This window comes from Peromyscus maniculatus, chromosome 16 (assembly GCF_049852395.1).
Source record: "Peromyscus maniculatus bairdii isolate BWxNUB_F1_BW_parent chromosome 16, HU_Pman_BW_mat_3.1, whole genome shotgun sequence".
Taxonomy (NCBI): domain Eukaryota; kingdom Metazoa; phylum Chordata; class Mammalia; order Rodentia; family Cricetidae; genus Peromyscus; species Peromyscus maniculatus.
The window spans coordinates 4515502-4538033 of NC_134867.1; the positions used below are offsets into that span (position 1 = coordinate 4515502).

A 22532-nucleotide genomic window follows, 5' to 3' on the forward strand; every position below is an offset into this window, starting at 1 on the left:
ATTTTTACATATAACTTTTTAAGAAACTTATTCCTTAAATAGGTCCTAACATTAATTTTAGCTTTTCTATGGATAAACTATCAATATTTGTAAATATTTGGAATTAGTTCTTTCATTATGTTTTAAGAATATGTACTCATATGACAGGCTTATTTTGGTTGTTGAATACTCCCAGATCTCAACTTATAAAGAATCACAATCTATTAGCACAAGAAAAATCAATTTTCATTCATGATATTGAAAACATTAAATATCAACAATATTGGTGAATATACATTTTTTAAATGTAAGAAGCTAATTTGAGCATCAAACAAAAGATAATTGAATGTATTGAAGATCAACAGGTATTGCTGAGAATACTTCACCTTGATATTGACTCTTCTCTAGATCAATAGCAGTTCACATGTAGTAAAAATCAGACAAGATTTAACAGGATCTAAATTATTAAGACTAGTGTATAGTTGCTGGAGAGTTCATTAATAACCCCATTGATATATTAAGGTTCATGGACACTGGTAAGAGCTTCATGGAACATTTTAAAATAGAAAAAGATATATAAATAGATTGATTTTAGTGGAAAAAATTAATTAGGTAGTAATAATTACACTAGTTTAATGGAACTTTTAATTAAAAATCTGGTGGCATTTTCTAACCTGATTCACAGCTGTCTCCTAATCATAAATATCTTGAAAGTAAAGTGTTTTTTCCCTATGGTATTTGAGAATCATCTAAATAGCTTGGAATGTTTAAACATATTTAGAAGTTATGGCAAAACTAAACAACAGATAGGATCTTCTGCTTCAGAATGGTAAATTTTAAAATATGACAGGAAAAATTACATTGACAATATTCATAATAATTCTTAGAAATAATTCAAAAGTGTCACCTTCAAAATGTTAATGCTTATAAATTTAAACCAAATGCACTGCATTTCATTACTTACAAAACTCTAAAAGCTACCTAAAATAATGCTATTTATAAAATTATCTTATGTCTTCTTAAGGGTAGTGATATTCAGCATATGTTTTAGAAAGACTGAAAACTCCAAAATATAGAAGCAGAAATGACCATGCAAAATTATTCTTCTTGTTCTTCTCCTCCTCCTCCTTCTTTCTCCTCCTCCTTCTTCTTTCTTCTCATTCTCCTCCTCCTTCTTTCTCCATCTCCTCCTCCTTCAACTTCATTTTTATTATTATTATTATATTGTATTTGTATATTATATCCTTATTCAACTAGTAGAAATCATGTTTACCACTTATTCAGAACAAGCTAGTTAGCATTCATTGTTTTTGTTAGATTGTCGTTTGAATAAGAAACCATTGGTTTACAGAGTTACTCAAATTCAAGAATCCACAGGAACATCAATTAAATGGATCAGTTGTTAGTTACTCATAGCATTAGTTTAGGCTCAGGTAATTTCTCATATGGAGTTCAGCAAGCACTACCATGCAGCCCTGTCCTTTCCACATGATCTTCAGATCTTGGCTGAATCTGAATCTTCTTTTTAAATCATTAATGTGGCCATGTGACTGAATCCATTCTATTCTTTCCCTCTTTTCATTTTTATGTTTTCTTGTCTTGCCTCTTGTCTATTTTAGGCCTCATGGATACCAAATGCTGTAGAAGTAAAGACAAAATATGTATGTTCATTTCAAAGGTCATTTTTCCTATAATTACTGGAGTATCTTTTAGTTCCACGTATCTTCCATACAAAGATCTCATTGATTAGATAAAAAACAAGAAGTATAGACATATTCGTCAAAGTGTGTAAGAGGATGTAAAATACTGGGATACTAGGAAATGGATAGTGAACAACAGATACTACTTTTATCTCTCAGAGTATCAGGGGCTAGAAGAGTTTTAATGTGGGCAAGAAGTTTAGTAGTGATGAAAAATAGGAAACCACAACACACATAGACATGTTTTGTTGGTGGAGGATGGATTGAGAAGAATGTGTGTATAGACGTGGAAGAAGAAAAAATGAACCTTACCTTTCACAATTTCTAAATATTTATGAAATATTGATATGAAAGATTGTTAAATAGGAGCATGATAATAGATGTGGTGTGACAAAAGGTCTCTACCTTCTACATGTGTAGCTTTACTACAAACATGGATTCAACCTGAAATTGAAAGATGAATCAACCCTTTCATACCTAAATTGCTTTTTCACACAGTATTTTATCACAGCCAAAGAAAATGAAACTAGAACAGACACCTTTAGTCAACCTAATCAATTCCTTATCAGACAACATTGTAATGAGTCACACTTGACTAGGGTCACATTGCTGGTGTGAAGGTCTGTGCCCAACAGTAGTCTGTTAGTATATCTAGTAATATATATGTATATCAGGCAGTATGATACTTTACTGTGTATCTTTATTCTTAATTTCTAAACTTGTCAGTGAATAGTGCATTTTGAGAATTTTTTAGCTCTGATTTCAATTGAATTATACCATCAGAGACATACTTCATTATATAAGAATAAAATTTCTATGAAAATGCTCCCCTGCCCCTCCCTTTCCAGACCCTGACCTTTTCTCTTGAACAGCATCGGCCTACATCCCATTTAGGCCTATGGCATGTGCAGGAGAGTTGCGACATTGTACTTTCTAAACAGGCTCCTGATTTGGGCTAGTGTCCACCTTGAAGCGATTACCAGCCTTCTGGTGATCAACAACAGTATCGGATGACACCTGCTGTATGCCATTTGCCAGAAACTATGGAAACTGCTTTAATGTATTACCTCATGCAGCCTGTGTGGTCCACGCAGCTGCTGGTGAAGAACTCTTTTCAGAGTGGGACAAAGAGCTGGCAGCAGAGCACACACAATGGCAGCTGCAGGGTTACTGGGAGAATTGTCTCACAATTGGTTCCTGATTGGTTCTGAGGGCAGTTCTTCGGCACTCGCTCACTTCAGTTAGCGGGCATCATGTACTTTCATTGTGAAGGACAGAGAGCTGGGCGCAGCATGCCAGCTGGGAGCACCGGCTTGTCCTTCCTGTGCGCACTCGTCTGGTGTCAGAGAGGTGCATATTTCTCAGTCTTGTTTCAAATTCTGCTGACTGTGCAAAGTAGCATCCAAGGCCAATATCCTCCTCTTTACCCATCACACTTAATATCCATCTCTTCTAATTGAACAATCAACACTTGCAATTACTTTTCAACTGAAACTATCTAGTTTTTTTTCCACCTCGTACAACTGTCTAGTTTTAAAAGTGATTACTTTTCTCCCACAAAGAAGTGTTTGTTTGTTTTTGTTTTTGTTTTAATTTCAAGTAAAAAACATGGAAAAAAGGTAAATGGAATTACTTTAAACTTTGATTATTTGTTTCAATTAAGAGGTCAAGTCAATGAATGACTCAGAATCCATAGACTTATCTTCCGTTTACTGGAGGAAGCAGCTCTTTGTGCTATGCATTTTACCTCAGATGGGATTTCAGAAATGAGCAAAATCTGAAACGTAGGAGTTCCAGAATGGGTCTGCCACCTGCCAGCTAGCTTCAGATCTCAGAGGGGACCTGCCTGTACTTATTTAATGGAAAGATAAATGTGTTCACAGAACTGTTACTATAAATTCATTTGGAATCGGGACAGACGCTGCACTCCCGTTCCCCCCAGGCTGGAGCTGCTGGCAGATTTGGTTCACGGTACCTTTGGGAGGCAATGCATTCTAGAGAGATGGCAGAGTGTGACCGTTATTCAGAGTGCACCAAGACCTATTTCTTGTACTGTTAAAGCAAACTTTGGCAGAACTTATATATTTATTCTTAATAATACTATTATACACTTACTATTTGCAAGGCAACATATGGAATAACATGTGTGGCACTACAAAGTTGGTGCTGTAATTGTCCAGAAGTGCCTGTTATCTAGAAAGTAAGCTAAGAAGAAGAGAGTAATGTAAATACATCATGTAGAACATTGGGTGAGTTTTAGTGTTTCAGCCCAGACCAAGAGTATTAATGTGAACACACACACACACACACACACACACACACACACACACACAGTCAAGACTTACCAAATTATAACTTAAAAATTATTTTAAAAAGTACACCTCTTTAAAAAAGATCATGCCTCAGTTTTGTGTTGTTGTTGTTGTTATGTGTTTACTTATTTGAGACTGTTTTTCACATAGCCATTGTCCCTTGGAATTCACCATGGAGATCATGCTGATCTGGAACTCATCTCTGGTCTGCCTCTGCCTCTGCCTCTTAGTGCTGGCATTAAAAGTGTATGTCACCAGACCCTGCCTTCATTTTTCTCTGCTAAAATTTAATAGAGATATCCCAAGGTCATTATTATTACAAGAGCACAGATTTTTTTTTTAAATGCCCAACCACCAGAATCAAAAATAGCATTGATGAACTTTTGCTAAAAGAAATCTTTGGAATATTTTAGAATTTCTTTCAGTGTTCTTTTCATGAATGTAGGTCAGAATTGTTTGACTCCACTTCATTTTAATTCAAAACAAATCTGTATTTATTATTGTGTGTGTGTGTGTGTGGGCATAACTATCTCAGAGGGGCTATCTCAGAATTTTTAAGACTTTATGCTGGTTGATAAAATGACTTGTCCATCAAACATAGACATGCTTAGTACTTATGGCTTAGTAAAGGGCTCTTTCTATAAATAAAATCCAAGTCTACATAAATATTTTAAAAGTTCAATACAGTCTTTATTATGTTTTTATGTTTTAATATAAATGAATAGTAAGAATATTATATAGTAACATAGTACGAACATTTTATGCAGACTCCAAAGCTGACTATGGTCTAAAGTAGGCCCTCAGGGTAGATCCCACTCTGGTTGAGAGACACTTGAACTAGCAGTGATGCATGGGCCTCACCTTTGACTTATTGGGATTGAAATTTAACTTCATAACCTCCCTTTCTTCTTCTGATATGAAACCCTGCAGTGAACACTGTTCTTCCTTCTTCTGGTTTGGATTCCAAAGTGAAGAGGTGCTTTAGTTTTCAAATAAATGTGACACATGCATACTTGTTTGCAAATGTGTGATTGTACTTGGATGTTCAGGCCACAAATAACTCTGAATTTTTCTACTAAATCATTTGGATTTAGTAAGTAAACAGTTTTGTAAGAAAGTAGTTTATATGCTCAATTGTAGTGTAATTTTAAATATTATCTTTTGTATTTAACTCCAAAATACTCTTTAGAGTTGATATGACATAATGAAAATTAAATTAGGAACAGAATTATATTTAATTTAAATTCTACCTCAGAGATTTACCTTCACAGAACAGAGTTATAAGTGTTTATTTCTCATCAGAACTTCCCAAAATATGAAGGACTGCTGGATCAAATCATGGCTCTGTATTTAACCATGTGCAAACCTTCTTTCTGCTTTTCATAGTATTATGCAAAAACCACGAGTCCCTCCAGGTTGTGGGGGAGTTAGTACAATTCTAATTGGCTAAATCTTCCCGGACCGGGTTATCTTATTTTGGTTTGTCTGTTTGTTCTGTTAGAACTTTTACAGCCGGAGTTGAGACGTGCCATATCTGGCAATGGGACATCCCGTGGTTAGTCAGTCACCACCAAATGGCCTGGCTTTTGTCTGGCATTCGGGGTACTCTTTTGTTAATTAGCTGTTACCAGATGGCTATTCCTGACTTTGTACTTTTAAGTTCCTGGGGCTTGTGCCATCATTTCTGGGAGCTTGAAACTGGCCTGGGTCTATCTATATTAAGATATCTTTGTCTAAGTCTCCTTCTTTGTCTTAGAGAATAGAGTAGGGTCTCACAACCAACAGTGAACAAGGCTTTTACTTTCTTGTTGTCTTTGCCAGCACCTGGTATCTTTTGTCTTTGGACAATACCAACTCTTACTGAAATGGGTGACTATAGCACAAATTCTATTTGGTCTTAACAATAAAAACCTGGAGTCAGGTATCAGGTCAAAAGCTAAAAGATCAGAGAAGCAGAACATCCAGCCACTAAAAAGACTTCTTACCTCTAGGAATCCTCAGACTGAAAGAGCTAAGCTCCTGTCTCTACCCTGCCTTACCATTTCCTCTCTCCACCCAGCCAGATCACTTCCTGTTTCATCCTCGCAAGTGCTAGGATTAAAAGTGTGTGCCACCACTGCTTGGCCTCCAGTGGCTAGCTCTGCACTCTGATCTCAAGGCAAGCTTTATTTGTTAGAGCACAAACAAAATAGCACATGTCACTGTCACTCTGATTTCGATTTCTATCGTTATTAAGAAAATCAAGAGACTTTTCACGTATCTGTTGAGCATTTATCTTGCTTTTGACAAATGTCTGCTTAGCTTTTTTCTCAATCCTTAAACCATGTTGCTAGCTTTTCTGCCCAATATTGTTGGATGTCCTCATACATATCCTTATAGATGCATGGTTTGTAATTGTCTTCTTCCTATCTAGATTATGCTGTTGTTTCCTTTGCTGTAAATAAGTGTTACTAGTTTCCTTCACTGAACATTTTATTTTTATGTAATTTCATTTGTGCATTTTTGCATTTGTCTCTTGTTCTTTTGTTCTTTTTTTATATTATCCATGCTAATGGAATTTCCATTGCTCCTTCTCTTAGTATTTTAATGTATTACTAAGTTGTAACCAGTGAGAGCAGGGCTTCCATCCTCACTTTACGAATGGCTGTCCATTTTGCTAGTCCATTTGTTGAAGGGTTCATCCTTTCTTCATTGCCTATGGAGCCATCTTAGTCAAAACTCAGTAGACTGCAATGCCTGGTTTCCCTCCTTTATTTTTTCCCATTGGTTGGTGTGGCTATTTTCTTCTAAGTGTTGTGCTATGTTCATAGTGTGTTTTTATTCAGGTAGATTAAGACATCTTGCTGTATTCTTTTGGCCCAGATTTATTTGGGCATTCAGGTCCTTTTATAGTCCTTACATACTTTAGTCTTTAGTTTTCTACTTCTGTGAAGGAAGGTATTGCTATTTTAACAGGAATGGTGTGGAATCTATCAATCACTTTATGTCTTATGGAAATTTTCACAATATTAACTATTCTAATCCCTGAACATTTGCTTCTGTCTTTTTCAACTTATTCTAGCATGTTCTATAGCTATATTGTAGAAAACATTTTCTGTTTGCTTAAATACAGTTGAATATACTTTATTTTATTTTTGTGGCTGTACTAAGTAGGACTGCTTTGCTGATTTTCAACTCAGACAAGTCACTATTGCTATAAAGCAAAGCAATTTATTTTGATGTTGATTTCGTATCCTGCTGCTTTGCTGAATTAGTTTATTAATTCTAATAGTGTTTTGATGATGTGTTTAGTGTTTTTATATATAAGATTATGTCATCTGTACATAATGACAATTTGACAATTTTTTCTTTCCAAGTTAGATGCCATTTATTTCATGATCTTGCCTAATTGCTCTGTGTAGAACTTCTGGTATCATCATAGATAAAAGTGACAAAAGAGGGCTTCATATCTTGCTGCACCTTAATGCGTCACTGCTAGTTTTCCAGCATTCAATATGTTGTGAGCTGTTGCCTTGTTATAAATAGACTTTATCAGACTGGACTCTATTACTCCTAAGTTAAATCATTTTATCTGGTATGAGTTCTACATCTGTTGAAATGATCATATGACTTTGGTCATTCCTTCTCTTGGTGTCTTGTATCAATGCATCATGTTTATTGACCAATGTGCATTCAGCCATCTTTGCAAATACTTGAAACTCTGAGGCAAATTCACCTTGATTGAGTTGAATAAATGTATATGTGTGTGTGTGTGTGTGTGTGTGTGTGTGTGTGTGTGTGTGTGTGTGTTATACATGTTCATTGGATATATGTTTGTATGTGCAGAGGCCAAAGATCAATATTGAGTATCTTCCTCCATTATGGTTTACCTTCTTCTTAAGATAAGGTAATTCTCTGAACTTGAGACTCATCGTCAATAATTCTTTTAGTGTACTGTTTACACTAAAAACTCTCTTTAGTAGTATTTTCTTGAGGATTTCTTTGTCTATGTTCATCAACAATATTGGCTTTTAACTCTCTTTGTATAATGTCCTTGTCATGTTTTGGTATCAGGGTTATTATGGCTTCAGAATATAAATCTGGAAGACTTTTCTTGTCTGTTTGAATTTATGGTAAAATTTAGCAGTGGAAGCAATCTTATTCTGAGGTTTTCTTTGATGGGATCTTTTTATATAAGTTCATATGATGACAAAAGAGTCATCTTTTCATTTCTTTATGAGTCAATATTGTCAAGGTGCCCAAGCCTAAGTTACAATCTCAATCAGTCCTGTAATTTCTGTGGTATCAGTAAATCTTTGGTTTTACTTAAGCCTTCTTTTTCATTTTATAATTATTCTATATAAAGATTTATTATATATATTTATTCTATATTATATATATTCTTTTAAGGATTTTTTAATTTTATTCTTTTAAACATTTTTTCTTTTTAGATGTTATATATTAATTGCTAATTGAACTTCTTTGTCTTTGATTAGGAAATGACTGAAATAGCCAATAAAATGTCAGATTCAACTGGGTCTGCTCAGTCATCTATTTCAGTATTTCAGAAAATGAGTAATACTAAAAAGCAGAGAAAACGTATTTAATAAGGCACAATGGGAAGGGGAAGAAATAAAAAGGTCCAGTGATTTCAAGTGGGTTCTAGGTAGTGACATGAGTCTTAGGTTTAAACAGAGAAAGAACAGGGAAAAGGGGTCACGGGGTATTTATATATGTCCATTCCTGGCCAGGGTGCTGTCTGGGTCTGCGTATGATTGATCTTTACTCCAATTTTGTTTCTGTGAGATGGTCTGAAGAAGGTGCTATTTTGCCATTTCTGGTTACTTCTGCTCCAAATTACAGCTTTGCTATCACAGACACTTGTCCTCAATTCGGGGGCTGTTGGTCCTGTGAGGCTTTTGTTTCAGTTCTTGTAACCCAAGGTGATTGGAGCTGAAGAAAATAGCTCTTGTTTTTGTACTTTCAGACCCAAAGGGGCACAAGATGTGTTTGGTAGTCATATATTCTTAAGTAATCATGGACTATGAAAAGTGATTGAGACAGAAACTAAACGAAGGCAGAAGGGACAGCCCATCGTTGCATTTAGTACATTTTGGGCCCATGTAAAGACACAGGATTTTCTAGAAACAGCAATTCCAAGTGCCATTTTCTTTTCTGGCTCTATATTTTGCTTATCTCCACTCTAATATCTATTATGTCTTTCTTCCAATTAGTTTGATGTTTGGTTGGTTACTGTGTTTTCATTTCCTTGAGGTACAGCACAAGGTTGCTTATGCAAATTATTTATGGTTTTTAAAAATAGATATTGATTGCTATAAATGCTCCTGTTAGTAGTCAATAGCTATTGGTGAAATTATTAAGGCCACTCCATGTAGTTAAAAGGGAGGTTTATTTTGTGGGGTAACTTAACAGTGAAGGGATAGTTTACAGGGTCTGGGAAAGGAGTGGCACAGTCCGGGGTGTTCTCAGGAGAACTCTGCTCGGTCTACCTTTAGCATCCTGGGTCCAGGAACCAAGAGAGCTGGCGCAACCAGATCTCGGGTCTTCAGGGTCTTCTCTTGGCCCCACCTTGTAGGCGTGACAGAAGCCTCAGCGGGATTTGGAACTTCCGGATCAATGCTGGAATGGCTACCCACTACAAATAGCTTTTTTTTTTTTTTTTTTTTTTTTTTTTTTTTTTTTTTTAATTTTATGTCCCTATTTGTATTTCTCTTAGGACATTTTTTATGCACTTTATATCTATCCTCATCTACCGTTTGTTCAGGAATGAGTTATTTCCCCTATATTTGTATGATTTCCAAAGAAAACCATTGTTGTTATTAACTTCCAGTTTTATGGTAGTAGAGCCTGAAAAGATTCTTAATAGAATTCCAATTTAAAATACCTGTAAAATTAGTGTTAATAATCTTTGTTCTTATTTGAGATTTTGTCCTTTAAGCCAGTCTCTGATAAAGACTTAGTTTCTTTTCCATTATTACAACAAAGTTCTTGACAAAAGTTACTGAAGGGAGGAAGAGTACATTTCAGTTCACAGTTACAGTGTACAGTCTTGTGGCTAGAGTGGTAGCAGGGGTGTGAGACAGCTGGTTGTGGGTGGCCCTCTCTTGGCATTCATTCATTCATTCATTCATTCATTCATTCATTCATTCACTCACTCATTCATTCATTCATTCATTCATTCATTCATCATTTATTTATTTATTGCCCAGGATGCTAGCCTGTGGGATGGTTAGTTCTTCATTTCCCAGTTAAGCTTCTGGAGAAATGGCTTCTTCCCAGAGTCCTGCCTTCTAGGTGACTCTAAGGCAGTCAAGTTGACAAGACTGACCAGCACATCAGGACATGAATTTATATTATGAAAGAGAATGGATGCTTTAAGGTGTTTTTCTGTGGTGATGCTGTAAAACTGGCCTGTCAATAATACTTGAAAGATTTTATCTCTGCCTAACTTTCTCAGACAGTTATACGGTATAAAATTTCATTACATTTTGGGAAAAATACATTTTTCAAATTTGGAAATTACTTTTAGGACTAGCAATGTGATATACTAGATGTATTTTTCAGATATTCACCCAGATCCAAACCGAATAGTGTAATTGTAAGGCTCATACTGGATTTCTGTATTGTATTCACTCCTCTAGGTAAAACCATACAGCTAATAGGATAAGTGAAATTAGCCATCTGTTATTTGGAAAGTGAAGTTAGTGAATATAAAGGACAAAATGACTACTCCTATGTTCTGCCTTTGCAGTGTGCTGTTTAGCCTTCTTCCACTTTTTGTGGTAAAGCTCTTAGTATGCATTTGAATGGAAAAATACAGTCTCCTCATTTCGTCCTGTATTGTGGCACACAGTGTGATCTACAGGGTTCCTATTCAGTTTGGAATTCATTTCACAGCCCACTAATTGTGTGAATGAGAAAGGGAAATACATGCTTTTATTGTAAAGAATGCCAAGCAGATGGCTCAAAGCTCACTGCTACCATCTCTGCCAGTGCGGCCCTCTCCTGTAGGTATGAAATCTGGCAGATCCCAAAAGCATGGTGAGAGGGTCTTCTTAACTCATCTCTTCACAGCCACCCAGCCTCTTGTTTGTTACAAATTATAAACATTGTTTTTTATCGTCAACTCACAAAGTGGCTGATTCCTTGAGCAGGTGCAGAACAGTAGAATTCATATTCATTTTACTTGAGAAGCCAAATGAACTTTTATTGATATGGAAATTTTGAGTGAAGAAAGCAGCACACAAGATTAAGCTTAGGTTCTTGAAAAGGGATTAACACGTACCCTGAGATTCATTCTGTGGAATGATGCATCATGACTGAGAATGGATATTTGAAAATACAGCTGAAGACAAGATTTGGGCTTATATCTTTAAGATTTTTTGAGTAACCCTCTTTAAAGTCTCTTTTATTCCTCCTGTACAGGAGAACTGTTTACTTACTTCTATGGATAATATGTGAGCTACATGATCATTCTAAATGTGACAATTTCATGCAATTGTATGTGATGTGTGGTGAGACAGAATGAGATGGACCCAGGGAGAGAGAGAGAGAGAAGAGAAATAAATAGTGTGCTCATATATTTCCAGGTACAAAGGGGATACCAGGGCACTGTGTAACTTAGCTATTGCTTTCTAAAAGAAAGGCCAGGTGGTCAACTGTTCTTAATGCGTTGTAGTAACATGGTCACATTGTCTTAGTTGAGAGAACCACAGAATGCAGAAGAAATTGCTTTTTTCCTCTAATAAAAAGAAACACTGGAAATTTTCATTTCCCTTACCCCATTCTTCCATTGATGCTGCCTGCCCTGCTGCACATTTTTTGAACACGTATGTCCTTGCTCTGGGCTTTCAGACGGATGCTGCTCTGATGTATGATGCGGTCCATGTCGTGTCCGTGGCCGTGCAACAGTTTCCGCAGATGACAGTCAGTTCCTTGCAGTGTAATCGGCACAAACCCTGGCGCTTCGGGACCCGCTTTATGAGCCTAATTAAAGAGGTAAGAAAAGACAGGACTCTGAGTGAGCTCAGTGCAGTTCACCTACACTCAAAACAAAACAACACAAAAACTGATACGTCTTTTTTCCCCCTAGGTAGGTAAAATCATCTTTTTCTCTCTAATTTTTACTGAAAATATGTTCTTCTCTTGTACAATGCATTCCTCCCTCTGCTCCTCCTAACAGCCCCCTCCACATTCCTTCTCCCCAGATCCACTACCCCTGTTTCTTCTTCAGAAAAGAGCAGGCTTCTACAAGACAGCAATGAAACTGAATAAAACAAGACACAATAAAACAAAGCAAAAGCCCTTATATCAAGGCTGTACAATAAAATAAAAACTGTTATTTTACAAATAAATCAATACAATATCTATCAGCATGCCTATGGTGACCTAAACATATGAAACCTATGACCTATTGAAAGCTTGGTTGATGATAATAGCTTTATTTTTGAAAATCTGTCTCTCTGCTTTTTATTTAGGTATAGATGCAGAAGTCTAAAGAATAGTATTATAGGCAATAAAATATCAGCTATAGTTTTATCATGAATGTCATTTAGAGTACATAAAAGTTAAAATAATACATGAGGCATAGCTATTTTCATCTATAGAACTATCTGAAATAAAATGTAAAACTATTTTTATTTGAATTAACTATTCATATTAAAAATAAATATATCAGGTCTTGGAATATAGTTCAATGGTAAATTGCTTGCCTAGCAGATATGAGCCCTAAATTCAATTCCTATCACTTTGAAACACAAAAACAAAAATAATATATAGATTCACAAAGTACAAAATTTACTTCACACTGTGTAATGGAGTCATGTTTATGACCACCATGTATTGTTTCCCTTTGATTTTGACCAAGCCTGAAGTGAGAAAAAAACAGGTGGAAATTTCTCATTTATACCTATGTGCACACCCACTTTTTTCTTTTGCATTTTTCTCTTTGTTTGCTTAGCACACTTTTCTTGGATGAAAATTTAAATAAATATCTATCTTAGCTATGAAAACAATTGTAGACATTGGTACATTTAAGATTTTTCAGCCGGGCGTTGGTGGCGCACGCCTTTAATCCCAGCACTCGGGAGGCAGAGCCAGGCGGATCTCTGTGAGTTCGAGGCCAGCCTGGGCTACCAAGTGAGTTCCAGGAAAGGCGCAAAGCTGCACAGAGAAACCCTGTCTCGAAAAACCAAAAAAAAAAAAAAAAAAAAAAAAAAAAAAAAAAAAAAAAAAAAAAAAAAAAAAAAAAAAAAAAAAAAAGATTTTGGAACAAAAATAAAAAGGAGATCCTGAATAGGAACCTCACTATATTGCTAAACAATTTCCATGCATTTCCATGATCCACTTTTCATTGAACTCAGCTAGGAGACCTGATTTTCCCTGAAGAACATGGTCTTTATTAGTAACTTCACACTCTACATTCACTTTTGGTTTAAAATATTCTCCATCCTCAGAGCTCTCTATTCATAGATCAAAGGTCTCAGTGGTTAAAGAATTGATTTTTCTGAACTCAGCATTTGAGCTTTATGACTGTGATAGGTGTCGACTGGCCCTGAAAAAAAAAAAAAAAACAAAACAGCTATATGACATCCCCCACTGTATTTATTGTAGAGTGTAATTGAGAGCCTTGTCCACTAAATCACAGTATTCCCTGTAAGAGGACCAACAGGAGAAATTTCTTTCAGGTCTCAGTACCAGAAAAGCTGTTTATTCCAAGTAGCTGGAATGCCTCCAAATATGAAGAGTGCATATTACAATTTCATTATCTTTTCTTTTCTGCTTTGGTTGCTAGGAAGTTGAAAGTTGAGTATGTTAGAGAATTTTTATTACTTGCCTGGTTTTGCCTCTTGTATTTTTACTGTTCTGTACCTAGTTCCATTTTGCTTTTTTCTACATGTGTTCTGGCAAGGTCTGATCCTTTTGTCTGTTGTTAAACTTTTAGAATTTTTATTATCTGAATATTTTTTCTTTTTAAGACGTTGGGTAAATAATTTTTTCTACTGGAGACATATTGTAATATGAAACAGGTAATTACCACATTTTCTGTTTCATTTATAATTTATTAGCTGAAAACCATTTTGAAATGTGTGTATACTAGCACTAGTATCTGAGAAACAATCATGGTGACTAAGAAATGATGTAGTGATGATATTCATTTACATTCACTACTAAAATATTAATTATAGTATTTTAAGAACCATGTCTTTGGGCTCATAGTATACATTATTTCAAACTATACAATTGCATGCTTACACTGCATCATTCAAAATTTTCAGGTAATTACTTCTCCAAGCTATTTCCACATGTCATATTGTGGAAAACATATAATATTGGCTAAATAACAGTCCAAATAGGAAAAAAAGTGTATTTAAAATAAAATCCATCCATATGGTGATATATTGTATCCCCCAATATATTGTGTACCCTAATAAACTTATCTGGGGTCAGAGGACAGAACAGCCACTAGATAGACATAGAGGCCAGAAAATGGTGGCAGACACACACCTTTAATCCCAGCATTCCAGAGGCAGAGATCCATCTGGATCTCTTTGAGTTCAAAGCTACACTGGAAACAGCCAGGCATGGTGACTCATACCTTTAATCCCAGGAAGTGATGGCAGGAAGCAGAAAGGTATATCAGGCATGAGAACCAGGAACTAGAGCTCGTTAAGCTTTTAGGCTTTTGAGCAGCAAGCAGTTCAGTTGAGATCCATTTGGATGAGGACTCAGAGGCTTCCAGTTTGAGGAAGAGGATCAGCTGAGGAGTTGGCGAGGTGAGATGGCTGTGCTTGTTCTGCTTCTCTATCTTCCAGCTTTAACCCCAATACCCGGCTCCGGGTTTGATTTTATTAATAAGGTCTTTTAAGATTCGTGCTATACATCCATTTACTTACCTTGGAGTGATTATATTCCTACATCATTTTCCACTGGGAACATCTTTTATAGGCATTATAACCTAATATAAAATAATTATGATATATTTCCCCTGTCTTCTTCAGGGAAATGTGACATTGTTTATTATAAGGGAAAATTGTAAACTAAAGTAGTACAACAGACGCTTCTGGACTCAATTTTGTTCAGATTAATACATTTCTTGCTGTTACGAATTTAGGGAGTTAGCCCATCATATTTTTTTAGTTATACCAAGTGATATATTCAATATCTTATCTCATATAATGTACCTTGCTAATTTTTCTAAGGAAAAAGCTTATACCTCTAAACAGTGATAATACTAGCTGAACATTTATATTTCCTACAGAAGTTAGGAAGTTATTGAGTCAAAAACTCTTTCCTTTCATGAGAAGTAAAGCAGCTTGTAAACACAGAATGTCATCATAAAGGAGCGCGGGTTACCAGTGATCACAGGACATCATCTTGTCTCCTGTTTCTTGCCTATTAATGTAAAGCAGCTCAGGTTACCAGTGACCACAGGATTCCATCTTACCTCTTGCCTGTTAATTGTGGACATTTGTTTTTCAGGCTCACTGGGAAGGCCTCACAGGCAGAATAACTTTCAACAAAACCAATGGGTTAAGGACAGATTTTGATTTGGACGTGATCAGTCTCAAGGAGGAAGGATTGGAGAAGGTACGTAAGTCCTTTGTTTTGAATATTTAATCATCTAATGAAAAAAGAAACACAGCCTTGTTAAAGTCACAATTCATGTTTCTTTAGTTTTATTAAACAATTTCCATATAATTCTCCAATATATTATATTAAGTACAATAATTGACAACAAAAATTTAAGGCGAAAGGATTTTTGTAATTTAAAAAACGTTATTATTTTATTTTTATGTGTGTGAGCATTTTTCCTTGCATCGTTTTTTGTGTATCACTATCAAGCTGGGTACCTATTAGAGTCAGGAGCTGGAGTTACAGATGACTGTGGCTGCCATTTTGCTGGTAGGAATCACTTCTAATTGTTTCCTACTTGTAATACGGCCTTAAATGATGTTTTTAGGGAAAAAAAAAAACATTTTCATACTGTGTCATTTTTAAGAGAAGTATCTAAATTAATATACAAAAAGAAAATTATGTGGGTACATGAATGGAAAGGATAACACTGCCTCAGATTACATGATTCTGTGTCTAGGATTCAGAGGCTTACTCTCAAAATAATGTAGAATACTGTAGTATATTAGAATTTCTGATGTATCAATTTAGAATTTTCTTATAGTTCATTGAAGACCTGAGATGATCAGGTATTTTGATAAGAGCTTAACAGAAGTTCTACTTGACTGAAATAGTTTTACCTTAAAGACAGTAAAGTAGATTTCATCCAGCAATTGCATATGGAGTTGAGATAGGGTAGTGGTTTCCCAGGCTGACATATACCAACATATTTGAAAGCTATCTCAAGCTACCCAGGAGAGAAGAAAAGTATGTATTTCTTTTATAATGTCATGAAACAAATGTGCTTACATCATGACCATTTGATGACCTGGATGATAGAACAATTACTTTTGCCCACTGAGATTTTCAGATTGTACCACTTGTTGAAAAAATGTAAAGTGAAGAATGCAGTATAAGGAACTGGAATATAGCCGGGAGGTGGTGGCACACGCTTTTTATCCCAGCACTTGGGAGGCAGAGCCAGGCAGATCTCTGTGAGTTCGAGGATAGCCTGGTCTACAGAGCAAGATCCAGGACAGGCACCAAAACTACACAGAGAAACCCTGTCTGGAAAACAAACAGAAGAAAGAAAGAGAGAGAGAGAGAGAGAGAGAGAGAGAGAGAGAGAGAGAGAGAGAGAGAGAGAGAGAGAGAGAAAAGAAAAAGAAAGAAAAAAGAAACTGGAATACAAATCATGACACAGTGACTTCTGAACTATCTTGCTTTTAGAATGTAAACATTTCTTGGATCTAAGTCTGGATTTGATAATAGACTTTTATCTAGCAGCCTTCTGGGATGTGACTATATTACATTTTGGAAATATCTAAGTCACTAGTATAATTTCTGATGTTAATGATGTTCTTAATATTGACAATGATCCCCTTTTCTTTGACTCAAAATTAAGACAAGTATAGAACATTCCCCTGGATTCCAATGGGCTCACAGAAAAACCTATATATAAAATGGTTTCCATGTATATGGCATAATTCTCCAATGCAAGAAAAGTGAAACAGCATGAGTTATGGATATTACATGATACCTCAAAGTGGCTTGTGTGCACTCCTGAAACATAAGTATTTGTTTTAAACATTAATATATATAAAAATTCTCCTCAATGTTATTTGGTTCAAAATCCTCAAAGAAAGCATACACCCAATAGATGAATATTTCTGAAAAAAACTGAAGAATAACAGTAGATGAAGTTCTTAGAATTAGCCTTTGAATAATAGGAAAATATTGAGTCAATTTTTTCCTTATTGTGTTTACTTTTATCTTTTTTGGAAGGAAAAGTTTATTTTGTGTGATTGTATAATTACAGCTATGCAGCTCATTTGTTATTTTATAGGGGCTCATAGTTAAAAGATTTCCTTGAGTTTCAGAAGAAAAATAAGAAACTTGAACCATATTGGAACTCTTTAATGTTATGGAGACTTTTAGAAATGAGCTGAATGAATTTTGTTTTCTTTTGAGACAGACTTCGTGTATGGTAGACTGGCCTCAATCCCCACTATGTACCAGAAAATTATGCTGAACTTCTTGAACTTCTGACCTTCCTGTCGTTCTTTCCTGAGTGCTTAAAATCATGCATTATCATGCCCAATATATATATATATATATATATATATATATATATATATATATATATATATATATAGTTAGTTAGTTTTTTGGATCAAACTTAACACCTTATGCATGTTAGTCTAGCATCCTCCCAAATGAGTCATATCCTCAACCCAGAAAGCCTTTCATGTTATGAGATTCTCAGTGTAAACATTTGATGGTTAATCTTGTCAATTTAGCAGGGTCTAGAATCATCTTTGGAAAAACCATCTGATACTGCCTCTTAGGGTATTCCCAGGAGGGTTTTGATGAGGTAAGAAGACTCAACATAAAATTAGGCATCACTGTACCTCAGGCTGGAGTCCTAGCCTAAATAAAAGTATAAATAGACTGAAAATATAGCCACTTTCTTTGCTATGGATGCAGTGTGACCAGATGTCTCATGCTCCTGTTGCTAAGTGCTCACAACGTGAGGACTGAACCTCAAACTGTGAGCTACCATTAACGATTGATTCAGTAAGTTGCGTATTGTCTGTTATTGATAAAAGGAATGAGCAAAAGCAACTAATACATTTTAATAACTACTGAAATATTAGCATAATTAGAATATTGATAGAAAAACACTCTCATACTTATTATTATAACTATGTAGAAGAAAATCCAGAAATAACATAGGTTCCTAATATATATATATATATATATATATATATATATATATATATATATAGATAGAGAGAGAGAGAGAGAGAGAGAGAGAGAGAGAGGAGTGTGATATCCTCAGGGCGCTGAGCCTGGAATTGTGTTACAATTACCCTTTCTATTTCAATAATAACTACAGATCAAAATTCACTCTTTTCATCTATATTGGCAAGGGCTTTGAATCTCCAGTACATGTCTCTTAAAGCATCTTTAGACAGTGCCTACTTTCAAGCAGAGCGGGGGTCATTGGGTACCATTGCAGACTTTATCTATGTTAGGCAATAAGACTGATAAATTTCTTGCTGAAGAGCCTTCTATTCAGTGCACAAGATTAAGAAAATGAAAAACAATACTTCTCAACATTTAAATAATTTTCATTGGAACAAAGGTCATATTGTCTATTGTGAATTCAAATACACATCCATTGCTGGAACAAACCAGGACATGTATTACCATATAGCTATGATGCCATCCTCAGAATCATCTTAGTTCTATTATCCTTAGATTCCATGCATCAGACCATAACATCCAGACAGTTGTTCCCTAAAACAAGCTGGCTGTAGCTCTGTTTAGATTCTTCTGTGGCCTCCCACTTTGTTTTTACCCAAAATCTAAATATGACGTGGAAAGCACTGCTTACCATCCTCTCAGGGCTGTTTATGATTTGTCAATACACATCATGTTAATTAGAAAAATACTTCATACTTTCAACTATTTAATGTAGCCATGCCTTGGAAAAGTATCTAGCACAAAGTGCATCTTCAGGAGATTTTTATCAGCCTTTGAAGGAATGAAGGGGAACTATGAAAATCCCAAGACATAATTCACACAGACTACTTATTCTAATATCTGAGGGAGAGTGATCTTTCACAACATCATTGGGAACAGAGAATGGTAATAGTCAGGTTCCAGATGTCCAATACTATGGATTAGCATTTTCAAGGACTTGGGGGATTTTATAGTGCAGGTGAGGCGACAGTAACGTTTATAGTGACAAGAGTGTGTATAGCAGAGGTATAAAATGTGACTCTCTAATGAGAAAGTTTCAAGACTGAAGGTACAGAAATATTACCATCTCATTTATAGATTTTTTCTCTATGGAAATGAACAAAAGCCCCATAAACATAAGTTTGTTATTTGGAGCTACCTCTAGGGAAACACCAGCTACAGTTCTTAAGCCGACACTCAGAGGAAGACAGGGGGTTGAAAGTTTCATATTGGGAAGGACGAATGTCTCAAGCATGCTCTGATTGGAGATTACTAGCAAGGAAACAGGAAGAGATATAGCTAGGAATGAGCATCTTGAATGTTGTTTACAAAGCATATTAGACATTTGTTTTTTGTTCATTCAAAAGTTGCAACCTGTCACCACATGGGGTGCTGTCATTTGTGGAATGGATACTCGGCATTCTCTGCAGACCATTGCAGATGTTATTTGGATTCTATAGTTCTTGCCTCAGAGGTCCTGAGTCAAAGTATAATACATATTTTGGCATTATCTATTTGCATGTTCAGTGTGTAAATGGAATTCTTGAAGTCATTCAGAGGGAGGAGAAAATAGTATTAAGGGATCAAAAAGTTGATTAATGAAGTAATATCAAAATGTCTTAAAAATTAACAGTATAATGATGTCTGTCATTGGTGAATATGCATTCAAATTAGACATGCGACTGGAAATAGTTTAGTGTAATGTGCATTGCTCCCTGAACTGTTGTTCTGAAACTGGAAAAGAACAGCTTCAGATGAGACAAGCACATGTTTAATGTGATAAGATATAAATTTATTTTAAATGAATTTAGAATATTATTTGAAAGAATTGCATTTATAGCAAGAAGAATTGAAAAGCTTTACAAAAACAAATTTTGGCAGAGTTGATGATACCAAAAGCAAATGTTGTCATTCCATTGCAAACTGAACAAACTAGTTACTACTTTCAGGAAAATAATCACTTACACCTAAAACAAAATCTATTGTCAGAAACTATAATCAAATAATAATGTCACTTAGTCCCACCATATGACTGTTTTTTATAGTATGTCATATCTTATATGATCACAACATCATTCATTTTCTAAAGGTGAAAAGTCAATAATAATTTCTTATTATTCATTATTTGCTATTCAGAAAGATTATTATTGTACAAAAGATACTGTGTTGCAAACTACATTTCAGCTCCAGTCTTCCTCAAGTGTCAAATTTTGTATCTGGATACCCTTATGATTTTGATATCTATATTAAAATATATACCAAAATAAAAGACCTCCCTACCTCTCCAACTGAAAGATATGTATTATTAAAATAGACTATATCTTGTTAAATATATCTCTTTAAAATTAAATTTGTATACTAATGCTATGCTGATTTTGAAAAGTAAAAGTTGCAAGCAAAGACATTTATTTGACCAGTTATAGTATGTCAGGGTGTGGAACTGTTAGGCAGAATGAAAAATTACAATGCTAATCATAATTTCATAATAAAATCAATTTCTAACTTGCTTGTTCTGTGGGAAGGTCTTAAAAATGTGATAGATATAGAATAGAGGTTTTCCAAAGTTTATAAAAATAAGAATTTATAAATTATTACTTATCATATAGACACAAACTTTTAATAAATTTATAGTAATATAAATATAATAAAATATATAGATTAAATATCGTAAGTAAACCACTTTAAAATTTAAAATATTTGTAGGGAGTAAAGGAAAGGGGGAAATGATATAAGTATATTATAATCTAAAATATAAGTAATAAAAAATTAAGTTTGCCATGTTAAACTTACAAGTAGTTTATTTTTATTTTTATTCATGTGTATGAATATGTCAGAAAGGCTTTCATGTAGCTTGGAGCTGGAGATACAGGTGGTTGTAAGCTTTATTTCAACATGAACGTTCTTTAGCTTCTCAGTAGCTACCATTTGTATCTGTACCCACAAGAACACATGTATTTGTAATTCATGAACCTGTGACTGGAGCTCTGGGGTTCTGTAATCCGTGGACAGGATAACAGCAGCAGTGAAACGCTGCTTTTCTAAGTTTGCAGGTGTGTGTGTTTGATGATGTCTTTGTTTGTGTTTTCTATTGCTGTGAAAAGACAACATGACTACAGCAACTCTTATAAGGAAAATATTTAGCTGAATTTGTGGATTATAGTTTCAGACATTCAGTCCATTATGATCATGTCAGGGAGCATTGTAGTGTGCATTCAGATGGGGTATTGGAGCTGAGTCCTTACCACTTCATTGGCAGAAAACAGGAAGTCTAGTGACTCTTATACAAAGGGAAGCTTGAACAAGAGACTTCAAAGCCCGCCCTCACAGTGACACACTTCCTCCCACAAGGCCACACCTCCTAATAGTGCTACTCCTTTTGTGAACCATTTTCTTTCAAATCACTGCATTCTACTCCCAGGCCTCCAAAGACTTATAGCCATATCATAATGCAAAAAAATGCATTCAGTCCAACTTCAAAAGTTCCCATAAACTATGACAGTTTCAAATTCCAAAGTCTTCTGGGAAGAAAGGCAATTTCTTAACTGTAATCCCCTATAAAAATCAAAATAAAAAAGCAAATCACATACTTCCAATACATAATGGCAAAAGAGATATATTACCATTCCATAATGCAGGCAAGGGAACATAGCAAGGAAATACTGGACAAATGCAAGACCAAAACCTGGCTGGGCACACTCCAAATTCTACATCTCTATGTCTGGTGTCAAAATGTTCTTCAGATCTCCATTTCCATTCTGCTTTTTATGATTGTATCATACTTTTTTCTCTTAGGCTGGTTCTAATCCCTGTTAGTAGCTATCCTCAGCAGTTATCCCAGGACTCTGGCATTTCTAACATCTTGGGTTCTTCAAGATAATCCAGGCTTCAACTTCACAGCTTTACACAATGGCCTCTCTACTAAGCTTCTATTCAGGGACATCCCTGGCACATGCTTGGCCTCAGCTTCTTTATTCCATAACTCCTTTCTTCTTTCCTTAACTCTAAAGTCAGAACCATGTGGCTGAAGATGCCCAATTCTGCTGAATGCTGGGGCTGAAAGATGGCCCTCTTTTTCAATTACATCTTGGCCTGCTTTCTTTATTTCACAGCCTAAGATTGGATGCCCTGAAACTTGCTCTGTAGACCAGGCTGACCTCAGTCTCAGAGATCTGCCAGCCTC

The 22532-nt window shown here is 35.3% G+C and overlaps 1 protein-coding gene across 3 annotated transcripts in view; it reads left to right on the top strand.

The window, feature by feature from the left end:
* Grik2 (glutamate ionotropic receptor kainate type subunit 2) overlaps window positions 1-22532 on the top strand; it is a 609237-nt gene that overhangs the window by 353123 nt on the left and 233582 nt on the right. For all 3 annotated transcript variants that reach the window (XM_006983740.4, XM_016002308.3, XM_006983741.4), the window contains exons 8-9: window positions 11846-11989; window positions 15473-15580. In XM_006983740.4, coding sequence (XP_006983802.2) covers window positions 11846-11989; window positions 15473-15580 — 252 coding nt within the window. The remainder of the gene's footprint in view (window positions 1-11845; window positions 11990-15472; window positions 15581-22532) is intronic.